The sequence below is a fragment of the Antechinus flavipes genome, chromosome 5 (genome assembly GCF_016432865.1).
Source record: "Antechinus flavipes isolate AdamAnt ecotype Samford, QLD, Australia chromosome 5, AdamAnt_v2, whole genome shotgun sequence".
Classification (NCBI taxonomy): Eukaryota; Metazoa; Chordata; class Mammalia; order Dasyuromorphia; family Dasyuridae; genus Antechinus; species Antechinus flavipes.
Window position 1 is genome coordinate 34,486,726 of NC_067402.1, and position 13,490 is coordinate 34,500,215.

Sequence of the window (13,490 nt, forward strand, 5' to 3'; positions counted from 1 at the left end):
AAGCCCAGTGCCTGTTGTACTACATCATGCTGAGTTATTTTGAAGTACAACAAGCAAAATCAATTCTGGCATTTCCAAAAGTTACACTTTTGTTTCAAGACAGTTAAGCCATAAAACAAAAAACAGAATACTTGCTATGTTGAAAGTACTTGACCAGAAATTTCAGGAGTCTCAGATAAAATAGAGGATGTGATCCTGGCTTTCAAGGAGTTCAGAAATCTAATTTGGAAAGTAAAATCTATCAAAATAGAGTAAATTATGTCATTGAGTAGTGTATAAATATGCACAGAAAATGATTCAAATGAAACATAAGTGCTCTAAATAATCAGTCGATTTGATGGTATTGTCTCTCAAGGAGTCTAGATAATATAAAGATAAGGGTATATACCCTGGATTCAGCAGATTATTTCATATTATCAACTATGTTCATATTGAACCAGATTCAATGGAGTTTCCAAAGAAGAATTTGCTGGTGTTTGTCTTTCCCCTGATATATAGAGCCTCCAGAATACTGGGCCTCCTTCAAACACTCTCTCACTAAAGGGTTAAGAGAAGAACTTGAGTGGAAGTAGATGAAATTTGTAGGAGTAAATTCAAATGCGCGCGCGCGCACACACACACACACACACACACACACACACACACACACATCCCAGCCACAGAAGCACAGGATGCTGGTTGTGGCCGATAGGAGTAATATGATGAAAAGGAGATACTGACTTCTTGGAAAATAATTCTAATCAAAGTTCTGCCAAAAAATAAGCTATGGGACCTTCAGCTAGTCTTTGGCCACACTTTCTTGATCTGAAATACCTTGGTGTTCTGAAATATGAAGTTACTAATGGGGAATAATCAACAGAGTAAAGATACTAGATTAAGGGAAAGACTTCCTGTAGAAGATTGAAAGGAGAATTTTAGCTAGGACCTAGAAGAAGACAGGAAGTAGAGATGAGGAGAAAAAACATTTCAGGGATGGTGGACAGCTGTGAAATTGCCCAGTTGGGAGATGAACAGCAAGAAGGTCTGTCGCTGGATCAAATGTTATGTAGTAGGATACATACATACATAAGAGACAAAAAACTTTGAAAGAGCAGGAACAGTTATGAAGGACTTTCAATTCCAAGCAAAGGATTTTATATTTGACTCTAGAAGTGATACTGAGCCATTGAAATTTATAGGATTAGGGAAGTGATGTGGATAGACCTGAACTTTAGGAAGGAAGATATTGCTTATCTAGTCCCATAGCATGCTTTTTATTTTTTATTTAGTTTAAAAAAATAGCATATTTTGCAATGTAACATAAGATCTGGTAAGATCAAGTCTCCTGTATTCTCTCAAGTAAAATGCAAACTTCTTGAAAATAGGGTTATTTACTTGACTAAGCTCAGTGTAAATAAGCAATATGATGTGGCTACCAGTTGGAATAAACATTTTAATTCAATTAATACCATTCAGCATCTCCAAGATGTAAGATTTTTAAAAGTACAAGTCTTCTCTCTGGGTTTTGTTTCCTCATTTGTAAAATAAAGCAATTGGATTACATGGTCTCTTAGGTCCCTTTGTGCTCTAAATCTATGATTTTATGATATATAAAATAAGACCTCCAGCTCTAATCATCTTTTCTTGGAGATCAGGATATGATCTTTCATCTTTCTAGTCACCCAGATTTACAATCTTAAAGTCATTTTCAGCTCTTCATTCCCATTCTTTGCTCATATCCAACCACTTGCAAATGTTGTTCATTTTATCTCCACACTCTATCCACTGCCTCTCCATTTATCGACCTATCAACCTAGTCTTGGTCCTGATTACCTCTCACTCTAACCCTAAAAATCTCCTATCAATTGCCTTCAAATTGATCCCTTAACTGCCACTCTCTCAGCTTCCAAAAACATCATGAGAAATTAATTTCATTACTTCTAGTCTTGCCTCATTTAGAATCAAGATACAAAATCATATTGGTTATTGAAAAGGTGATTTTTTTTTTAAATTGCATAGAACATGGTACTATTTCATTAATGGGATCAAGCTATTTTTTCTTTCTCTTTTTCTAAAATTGTGGATGATTTTCTAAAATTTCTCATATTGCGCCTTCATTGTTAAATGAATAAAATTTATTATAAAAGGATTGGTGATCATCATTTTCATACTTGACATTTATATAGTGCATAGGACCATGAATTTTTGAAAGTTGTAAGGGACCCTAGAAATCATTGCATTTGATCCCTTAATTTTACATATGAGGAAATTGAGGAACAATAATGTTACATGACCTCCCCAAGATCACAGAAGTATTAAGTGGCAGAGTAGGAATTTGAAAATCAGGCTGTCTAACTCCTTATTCCATTGCACCATGCTCACTCAGTAATAGTTTACAAAGGCAATTCACAATATTTTAATTGATTCTAATTGCATCCATAGGAAGTAATTAAAAGATGTATTTCTCTGCTGTATAGTAGGTTAGGTTTAGAGAGGTGAAGCATTTTGACTAGCATTACCCAGCCAAGGACAAGAGAACCAGAACATGATCGTTCTGGAGTGAATCCATTTCTCAAAGTTCATATTCAAGACTTTTTCTATTTTACCTTGTATCTTCCCTACTCTATGTTTTATAAAGTTACTGTTATCCTGTTTTAATTTTCTTGACATTTATGGAGGCAAATGGGTATGATGGTAGTGACACAATGTTGGAAACATACCTGCTTAGTAGTCTGGTGCTACGTAGACTTGTACCATCAAAAGTAGTAACTATTCTTTACTGTGTAGAGTTACTTCTCTGAAACTAAACTAAAATTTAATTATTAATTACATAATCTTGAGGCTATTCATAAGGATTATACATCCCTCTATTATAAGGTTTCTCTTCCCATCTCAGTACTTTAAATCTCCTCAATATCACCTTTGTTCTCCTCTCCTTTGATCCAATTTTAGAGGAAGAAATGGACACTGTCTTTGTAAATACCAAACGCTCTACTTGTAGCCTTAATCCCATCTCCTTCTAATTCTACTGGGGAGTTTCCCCTTTTCCTTCCTAATTTTTAATCTCCATATCAACTGATTCCTCTTTTACCTACAAACACGCAAATCTCTTCCATTTTTTAAAGAAATCTTCACTTGATCTTCCCACATTCTCTAGTTATATATCCTTCATTTCTTGGCCAGATTCCTAGAAAAAAAGCAGTCTATGCTCATGGCTCTACTTTCCTACCTCCCATTTACTAATCAGCCCCTTGCCATCTGGCTGTCAGTTTTGCCACTTAATTCCTGTGATCTTTTCTCTTTACTTACTCCTTTACCTCTTCACAACATCAGTAAGTCACTAAGCATTTATTAAGCACCAGGTACTCTCTTAAGAGCCAGGGATGAAAAAAAAAAAAAAAAGGCAAGAATGAAGGAGGAAGCATCCTGCAGATTTATGGATATGTACAAGATGTGGGGTAATCCCTGAAGGAAGGCCCTAGCAAGAGAGTCCTCAGAAGAGCCTTCTGGAGAAGGTGGCCTTTGAGAACATTTTGGGGATAACCAATAAAGTTATAGATTCAGGAGATGGAATGTCTTAGGCATGTGCTGAATAAGAAACCAGGCTGTGAAGTTCTTTAAGAACAAAACAAGATTCTGTGTCCATTCTTAGAAGTCACGGGCAGCCACAAAAGTTTATTGAGTGGGGAAACAGGAGGGTCAGAACAACATTTTGATAAGAGAATGGAAGGTGAGCTGAAAGTGGGGGGACATCAGTCAGAAAACTGTTGGAGTGGTGGAGTCATGAAGTGACAAGGAGTTGTACCGGGGGCAGCTGTGTGAGCAGAGAGAAAGGGATAAATAAATAGGAGAACTGTCACGAAGATAGAAACGATAAGGCTTGGCAGTCGGACAGGATATGTGGTATGAGTCTAGGTAGAACTTAAGGATGACAACAAAGTTGGGAGCTTCAGTAACTGGGATCATAGATATGGCAATAAAAAAATTGGAAAGAAGGGAGAGTTGGGGCATGGCAAGAGGAAGATTTGGTGAGTTTTGGATATATTGGATTTAAGGAGGCCTGTAGGACACCCACTTCAAATTGCCCATTAAGCATTTGGTGATCAGAGACTACAATTCAGAAGAGAAGGTAGCACTAAGAAATTAGATTGATAATACTTTTCCTGGTTCTAATATGTGTCTGGTCACAAAATCATCATTCTCGCCCCACCTTTATGCATAGAGGTACCCAAGATTCTCACTACTTTTCTTCTCTCTTTATATGTTCTCTATTCTGATGACTCAAATGTATATATTCAGTCCCATTTTCCCATTCAGAATTCCAGGGCTGTGTCTTTGCCTTCCTGATAAATATTGTTAAATAGGTTTCCTGTAGACAAATCAAACTCAACATGTCCCAAGTTTTACCTTTTCCCCAAATCCTCCTCCCAGTTTCCTAACCTCCCTTCTAGTCATCCAGGTTTGAAATTGAGCAGTCCATTCAGAGCATCTTTTCTTTCCCTTGGATTTGCCTTGTCCTGATACAAGTACCTGCTGCACTTTCAGGCCATTTCCATTCCATGTCCCCAGAACATATTCACTACCAATCCTCCCTTCCTCTTCTAGTTCCTTTATAATGTCAGTTTCTTGAAAGCAAGAACAGTCCTTGCTTGTATTTTTATCCCCAGACCTTAGCTCAATGCTTATTACGTGGTAAATACATAATAAATGCTTTATTTAGCTATCTGTCCTCAATTCTTCCCTCTTTCTTACCTCATATTCAGTTGACAAATTCTATCAACTCTGCAATATGATTTGCATTCATCCCTTTTTATTTACTCACATGGCTACATATTCTTTTGTTTCCTTTTTTCAAATTAAATTTTATTTTCTAGTCAACAAAGGTCTACCCTCTCTTTTTTTTCTCTTTCTCCTCTTCCCCAGGATTGAGGGGAAATACCTCTATTTCTAGCATGTATAGTCAAGCAAAAAGTATTCCTACATTGGGCATGTCCAAAAAAAAAAAAAGTTTCAGTCTGTATTCTGAGATAACGGACTTCATCAAAGCTTCTCTGGAATCATGGTGGATCATTGTGCTGATCAGACTTTCTAAGCTTTTCAAAGTTGTCTGTCTTTGTTGTTAGTATATAAATTGCACACCTGGTTCTGCTCACCTCACTCTGCATCAAGTTCACTTAAGACTTCCTAAGTTTATCTGGAACCATCCCCTTTATCATTTTTTACTACACAATTGTATTCCATCACATTACATACCACAACTTTTTTCATTCATTCCCTGTTGCTCCCTCTCGGTTTCCCATTCTTTGCCACTCCAAAAAGCTCTGATATAAGTATTTTTGTACTTCTGGAGCTTTTTCTTCCTTCTTTGATCTCTTTGGGGCATAGACCCAGTGGTGCTTTGTGCTGGATCAGAGGGCGCATATGTACAGTTTAATAACTCTGGGGCATAATTCCAAATCGCTTTACTGTATCAACCAGTTATTGTTATTGAGGCCTCCATTTCATCTCACATGGGCCACTATAGGAATCTCCTCATCAGTCTCTGGACCATCAGGCTGTTGGGTCTCCATTTCATCCTCTCCATACATAGCTGGCAACATGATATTCCTAGCGTACAAGTCTGACCTTGTCACTCCTCTGTTTCAGAAGCTCTCCCAAAAAGTCTTCTGTTTAAGACCCTCCACAGTCTCCCCCAGTTTCCTTTTTCAGGCATATTATACCCCTTCCCTTTATAAACAATCCATTCCAGCTGAACTACCCTGCTTGCTGGTCCTGGAACATACATTGGATTTCTCGTCACTGCCTAGATTGCCCTGGTTCTCCCCTACCCTAAGAGAATCCCTCAGTTGATCAGGTGCTGCTCCAGAGCCACCACCCGTCTCTCCCCGGCACAGGGAGCTCTTTGTATCCTCCCTGAGGATGTCACTTTGGAGAGGTTACGCCTCTCCCAGTACAATGCATGTTCTCTGAGGACATGGACTCACTCTACTTTTTTTTTTTTTTTTTTTTGTCTTTGTATCCTCAACATGTAACATATGGCCTGGGACATAGTAGCCATTTAATACACATTTGTAGGTTGATTGATTGATAGGTGCTTAATAGATCCTTATTGGATGAAAGTGAATGAGTAATATAGCTATATTTGAAAATGCATCTATATTAGATGCAAACAAAAGCAGACATGGGAAGTTTTTTTTTTTTTTTTAATTCCTACTTACCTAAAAAAATGGATGTTTTAAATTTGAAAGAAATGTATATGATAGCATAAGAAAACCAATTTTCCTCTAGAAGACCAGAATGTAATTGTGTAAGAAAGAATTTTAGTCTGCTTTACAAAATAAGAATTCAGTAGTACTGTATGTCGTATATCTTCAATTAAAAGAGAAATATACTTTATATGAATTTCAACTTTCAGAATCATATGAGGCAAATCGGAAAAAGATTAAAGTGTTCTGCTAGATTGTTTAATTTTTCTTACACCTTTATTTACACTGAATATGGTATTTTACTCCCTCCTCCTTTCAATGCTTAATATTTTTGAAGCTATTTGTTCTGCACATACTAATAAATTTTAAAAATTAGGATCTGTGAAATCACAAAATTAATTTGAAAACCTAAAACTTAAAATGTATTTCATTAAAGTATCCTCTACATTTTTTATTCTGTTAACTAGATATCATTTTTCTTTTATTTTATTAAATCCACTAATGCTTCATATTGTTCTGGTAATTAAAATTTTCTGAGGATTTTTGTTTGTTTTATTTCCAGGCGATGGGTCCGATTGCTTTTTGGACGAGAATTCCCTCTTCAGGACCTTCTGGTTGTCTGGGATGCTTTATTTGCAGACAGTATCAATCTGGGCTTAGTGGACTATGTTTTTGTAGCTATGTTGCTATATATTCGTGATGCATGTGAGTATAAATTACCTCATCTGCACTAGAATAAATTGGTCTCTTTTTAGTTCTTTTTCTTTTTTTTTAAACATTCTCTGTCTTTAAATATGATTTATATATGTGCCTAAAATTGTGTGATCAAAAATTGATTGGAATTTTAGCTGAACATACTAAATATAATTTTTATTAGCCAGCATGTCTATATTGCAGTAGGTAATGTGAGAGATTTCAAATATTTTCTGAGCAGGTTTCTAGAGAATACAACCTCTGGTTTAGCTCTGCTCAATACAGAGAATGTTGAATCACATACACAAAAGAGAGTAAGACATACATGTACAGAGCTCCACCTTCTGACAAATAGGAAGTATCTTCTACAAAGCTGGAAAATTGTTTCTAAGACTGACTTATTAACAATGAGAATTTGAGGCGCTGAGGCTTGCCTTTCTTGGCTGTTATTTTTCAGTGCTGTAGATTCCCATCAGACTAGACCCTCCCTATCTCCCAAGTTAAACTTTTGTAGTCTTTGATTGATGGGAAATCCATGTATCCTATCTTGAGTTATCATGTCAGTCTTACCTCCAAAACTTTGAGTGTCCTTAAAATTTCTCCCAAAAGGGTTGTTTCCTAGATAGTAATGATAATCATTCACAAAATGAGTTTACAAAGAAAAGGAATTGATGAGAATTACAAAAGGTAATTTCTTGAGAAAACCAAGAAATAGAAGGCTATAAGGGAGGGGAAAAAAAACTCCAATTAAAAATGTCCAATTTCTTGAGAGAGTCCCCAGTGCTGGAAAGAGATTGTTTGGATAGATAAAGATCAGGCTTCTGATTTAATAAGACTTAAATGCATGACCTGTTTATGCCACACACTTACTCTGTGATCTAGCTAAACTTCCCAGTGTCCCCTCATAATGTGCTTAAGGAGCTGTTCTACATTGGTGTCAGCACCAAAGAAATCAGAGATTCAGGCTAAAAATAAAAATTTCCAATGTAGACTGATTGATTAGTATGCTTTAAGGAACACTAATATCCATTAAAAATGGAAGTTAAAATCTATTTCAGTTGGCAAACATTTATTTAAATGAATTTTGTTTTTTTTAAGCCTACAGTTTAGCACATTCCTCATGCAAAATAAATTTTGTGCTGGTCTTTGAAGTTCAACTAATTCAAGCTTTGTCAGGCTAATTAAAAAGATCAGCCTAGAATTCTTATTTGTCAAGCAAAACTTACCAAAGAATAAGGGAATAACAGAAAATATCTGTAAAGTCATAGGCCTTAGGATATTCAATATAAACCCATCTCTCATTTTAAAAATTATATTCTTGTGAAATATGAAAAAGAAAAACAATTAATGTCCAGGAACATTTTTTTCAGGAAATGTTGGTTATCATACTGTTGGTTATTATTTTCACAAATGAATCATATTGCTATTGAAATTTATTCAGAATTTTGGAAATCTTTGTCAGACATCTTCATTCTTTGTCATTTCTTAATTACAAATTTCATAACTGCTTCTTTTAATTAGTCGCCTGATTTTATGGCCTGTGACTGTTCTTCTTTGTTTTATTAATTTATATTCCATTTGAAATAAGTTCCTGAATAGTTCATTGATTTTTTTAAACTGGAAAGAATTTGAAGGATTTCTTGTCTATTTCCCTATTTTTGAAGAAAAGAAAAATGTGCTCAGTGATTTGACTCGTTTTTTCTAAAGCCACAGCCCATTGGTGGCAGAACTGGAATGTGAATCCCTACTTCCCTATTGAATAATTATATTATTACAGTTATGCTGCTGCTATTAACTCCTGAGATCAGGTGGTTCTTCAAATCTCTGGAGCTGGAAGGACCATCAGAGGTCATGTTCCCTTCCCTGAACAGTCTTGCCAAAGACCCTACAGAAAATGTCACGTTTAGAGTGGAATCCAAGGCCTTGGAACCCAAGCCCTCAGAACCCAAAGCCTCAGAACCTAAGGTCTCAGAACCCAAGGCCTCAGAACCCAAAGCCTCAGAACTCAGACTCTCAGAACCCAAAGCCTCGAAACCCAAGCTCTCAGACCCCAAAGCCTCAGAACCCAACCTCTCAAACCCCAAAGCCGCGGAACCTAAGTCCTCAGAAGCCAGGCCACTGTTCTTCTCTCACTGTGCTAATGACTCTCCCTTTCACCATTTACTCTAGAGACAAAGAAGCATGATATGGTGGAAAGGGACATATGGTACTAGAGCCCAAGGAGCTGGATTCAGTTTTAGTTCTCATCTTCAACTATGATTGATTCAAACATAACAGCAAGGAACTCACTATTATTCAGGAGATGTAGCAACATAGAATTCAGGAACTTCATTTATAAACCTATTCTGCTATGAACTTTTTCTCTCATCCTAAACCAATTAATGCTTGATTTTTCTCAAGTTTTCCTAGAATTTATAGCTACATATTTGGGGTCAATCATTATATAATATTCAGGTAAATGAAATAATAATGTTAATTTAACAGTATAGTATAGCTTATCTACAATAGTTTGGAAATCTGCCGCTTTGGACAACTGATTATTTAACCACCTAAATTTATTGATAAGATTCCTTTGACCAGGAGCCTCATCAGATATTTTGTATTAAGAGAGCTGATGACAGCTAGCAAGACTAGTGATGAAGATAATATTGAATGAATATCTTTGCATATTAGGCATGTCTGAATATTTTTAATATGAGACATGATTATATCCTGTAAACCTGTCAGAATGAGAATAATTTAGGAGACTTCACAATCACCAGATGAATTTTTTAAGTGGCAAAGATTTGTGAAGATTATCAAGTGGAGGCCAGTCTGTCATGGGAGAAAAGTATCCAGACTAAGACAAAATTATAGGTATATGGGAATAACAAAAAAAGGACCAAAAATTGTTAAAATTTCAGTTTATATAGGCATCTTTAGTGTCCATATTATTTGTCAGCTTCAGTCTATCCAGTCTTAAAAAATAATTATAGACAAATAGAATCAGGATATTGAAATAAAAAGACAGAAATCCCAGTTTTTATGGGCTTTTTGCCTAATTTTTTTTGGCCTAAATTTTTGTATTGAGTGAATTTACTTTTAAAAGAATCTTTACTATATATTACCCTAAATCATCTTATAATTTTCATGTTTCATCATTTAATTTAAGTGACCACAGGGAAAAAAATACACAACATTTAAAATATATTTGCCAGTCAGTTCTGACCTGCCTTTTTTTCAGATAGAAATAGAATCACCTTAAATTTGTATGAAATATATTTTTAATCCAACATTTTATAGAGGAAGGACTAAGATAATTTCTCCTGGAGACTTAGCATATAAGTTCATAAATTGAATGAAAACAATGTAGAGAGTGTTCTAGTTCAGTTTACCAAAAGATAGTTGAATGAAAAAGGATCCAAATTTTTTTTAAATGAATTTTTTTTAATGAATTTCATTTTTTAAATGAAATATTTTTTGGATTATCATGGAATGGTTAGCCTCCTGAATGTCTGAAATGGAGACTGATTCCTGAGCTAATTACCTCCTAAGATAGCGCCAATTCTACTCTGTGAAGGTGAAGAGCACTTTGTGATCCTTTATTCCCCAGTTGTAGAACACTAACCTTTAGCATCCCCCTACCATATTCTACAGTTGCAAAAACAAGTTCGAAAGTGTTCATTGATATCCGCAAATATTTTAAATGTTGTGTATTTTTAAGGATTCAATCCCATGTATCTTTATTCTCAATTTAGTGCTTTTTTTGGTACTTTTTTCAGGTGGTAAATATATTTCAATTATTTTTTTTCATATAAGTATGAAAAATATCTGTTTTTCTAAATCTTGGACTATATCTGGATTTTAATCATAAGTGCCATATTGGATTCATTATTAAAATACCTTAAACATTTACATGCCTATATCATCAGTGCTAAGTTCTAACAAAAGTAACAAACTGAAGCTTAAGATCTATTAAGGAAACAAGCTGAGAGGTATTCAGATTCTAGAGAAAATTCACTCATGTCCAGAGCAGTCATAATAATGTCATTTCTATAGTATAAATTATTACAAGTATACTTTTAAGTGTGTGGATTTTTCAAACAGCTTTTTTTTTTTAATTGTAGTTGATGTTTTAAATTGCACATTTTGTACATGGAATGACATTTTTCAGTAGCATATTACATGATATGCATACTTTTATTTTACTATTTAGATATGTAAGCTAAAATGCTATAAGACAAACAGATACTTCAGCAATTTATCATATCTGGTAGGAATGATAAATTGTCCATTTAATTTTTAGATCTGTTTTTTCACACATCTCTTTTGGTCAATGCAGAAATTTCTTACTTTGTTAGATGTACTCATTCCTCATCATATCATTTGAGTTTCTAGAGCACTTTCAGTTTATACAGCTTTTCACTGAAATCTTCTCATCCATTCCCATTCATGCTTTAATCTACAGATTGTGTGTGTGTGTGTGTGTGTGTGTGTGTGTGAGAGAGAGAGAGAGAGAGAGAGAGAGAGAGAGAGAGAGAGAGAGAGAGAGATTGAGATTCTTATTATTTGCTTTTTGGTTTGAAATTTTGCCTTGAATCTGGAGCTACATTGAAGTTGTGCCATTATGTATCTAGATGTATCTTTGTGCCATTATCTGTATGGCCTATATAAGCTTTCTGGTTTTGTTCTTTCATTTTCTTGTTAAGAGCATGTTCAACATCAGGTCAGTCTGTCAAAAATAAATTCATTTCAGTTGCTAACTGAATTGCATTTGACTGTTACAGGGAAACCTTACCCAATTAAGTCATAAATTCTACCTTATCTTTTGTTCTTTTCTTTTGACTCCTTTTTAAATTAAGGAGTGACCCTTAAATTTCTTAGTCTTTGTTGTTTTCTGTGAATTTTAGATAACAGACTATTATCAAAGATATTTCATATCAAGTTATTCTTTTTAATATATTTTTTCTTCTGATTGCAATGGTGTTTATTGATGTAAAAGGTTTTAAAGTTGCAAATTTTACCTATTTATGACATCTTATCACCCATTTTCCAGATTAGGGCTCTGTCTGATACTCATAAATTGAAAATTTTTCAACTAGCTGTTTCCTCTGTTTTTCTCTGGCAGAATTTTTTATATTTTGATTGTTGATCCATTTGGATGCTGTTTTAAAATTACTTTCTATTGGCTAGATTTTCAGTTTTCATAGTTCTTTTCTTCCCAAAGGCTCCTTTTCACAATAATAGTTAAGTTCAAAATTTTTTTCCTATTTTTATTTTGATCTGGCTCATATAATCTGTTCACCCCATCAATTTCTAATTTTTTTTCCAGTGTCAAAAAGTTTTAATAATGTTTTTGTAATAGATTTGAAATAAGATCATCCCTAGCTCCTTTTCAAATTTTTTTTTCACCATACCCCTTGAAATTCCTGACCTTAGAATTTTTTTATTCTATCTAACTCTATAAAGTATTTCTTTGATAAGTGGATTCAAAGTATCAATAAATTAGGTATAATTTTAGCAATATTATCTTTTACTTTATTGGCACAGTTTAGGTATGAATCCTCAATATTTTTCCAATGACTCTTGGCTTTTTTTGTATAAAAGTTGTTTTGTAATTATATTTAGATAAGTTCTGTATGTCTTGGTTGGTTAACTCCAAGATATTTTGATTTATTAGAAATACATGGAATTTCTCTTTCTCCTGAATTTTGATATACAGCCCGAAAAAAAGCTGACAATTTTCATGGATTTGTTGTCTGTCTTGTTTGCTTTACTAAACTTATTGTCTCATTTAATCTTTTCTTCTTCTCTTTGTGCTAATTCTGTTTTTATTATCTTTTGTTATTGTTAGCGTTTCTAGCCCTTTATCAAATCATAATAAAGACATCAAGCATACTTACTTTACCCCTTATTAAGAAAGTACCCATCATTATTCTTTTATATCTAATGCTAGTTCTTTATTTAAATGCTTTTATTCACATAGTGAAGATTCTTTTATTCCTTTTTTTAAATTTTTTAAAACATGTATTTTATCAGAGGTTTTGCCATGTTTATAGAATAATAATATTATTTTGATTCACATATTTATGATGATGGTTTTCCTAATGGCGAATTAGCCTTACATTCAGTATAAATAAAATTTGATCAACATGACTAATTTTTTAAAGATATTGAAACTGTAGCCCATCATTGATATTAATATTTAATATTTTGCATAAATATTCATTAGTATTGTTGCCATTTAGTTTTCTTTCTCTCTCTGGTTTGGGTATCCTGGTCCATTGATTTAGCACAGTTAATTTGACTCCTTCTTTATGGGCAGATTTGCCATATTGTTTTCTCTTTCCTATGACCTTATAATTTAAATATCTTTTAAACTATTTTATAACTTACAATCCTCTTTAAAATTCCATTCCCTGTGTATATTATTGTTTAGTGTTTCATATTTTTCTCCCAATTCAATATTCACATTTTAGTCATGATGGTTAAGGTGCTTTTACCTTAGACATTCATTATAGCTGGAGAATGAAATCAGGGTGTGTGCTTAATTCAGATTCAGCTTCACAAAGAAAATTACTGGCCCATCACTTCTTGTGGTCCAAGTTTTTTATGACAAACATATTTTTAACT

At 34.0% G+C, this 13,490-nt stretch overlaps 1 protein-coding gene across 1 annotated transcript in view; it reads left to right on the forward strand.

The window, feature by feature from the left end:
* TBC1D5 (TBC1 domain family member 5) overlaps positions 1-13,490 on the forward strand; it is a 587,873-nt gene that overhangs the window by 460,653 nt on the left and 113,730 nt on the right. Inside the window, exon 17 of the mRNA XM_052000341.1 lies at positions 6,748-6,890. Coding sequence (XP_051856301.1) covers positions 6,748-6,890 — 143 coding nt within the window. The remainder of the gene's footprint in view (positions 1-6,747; positions 6,891-13,490) is intronic.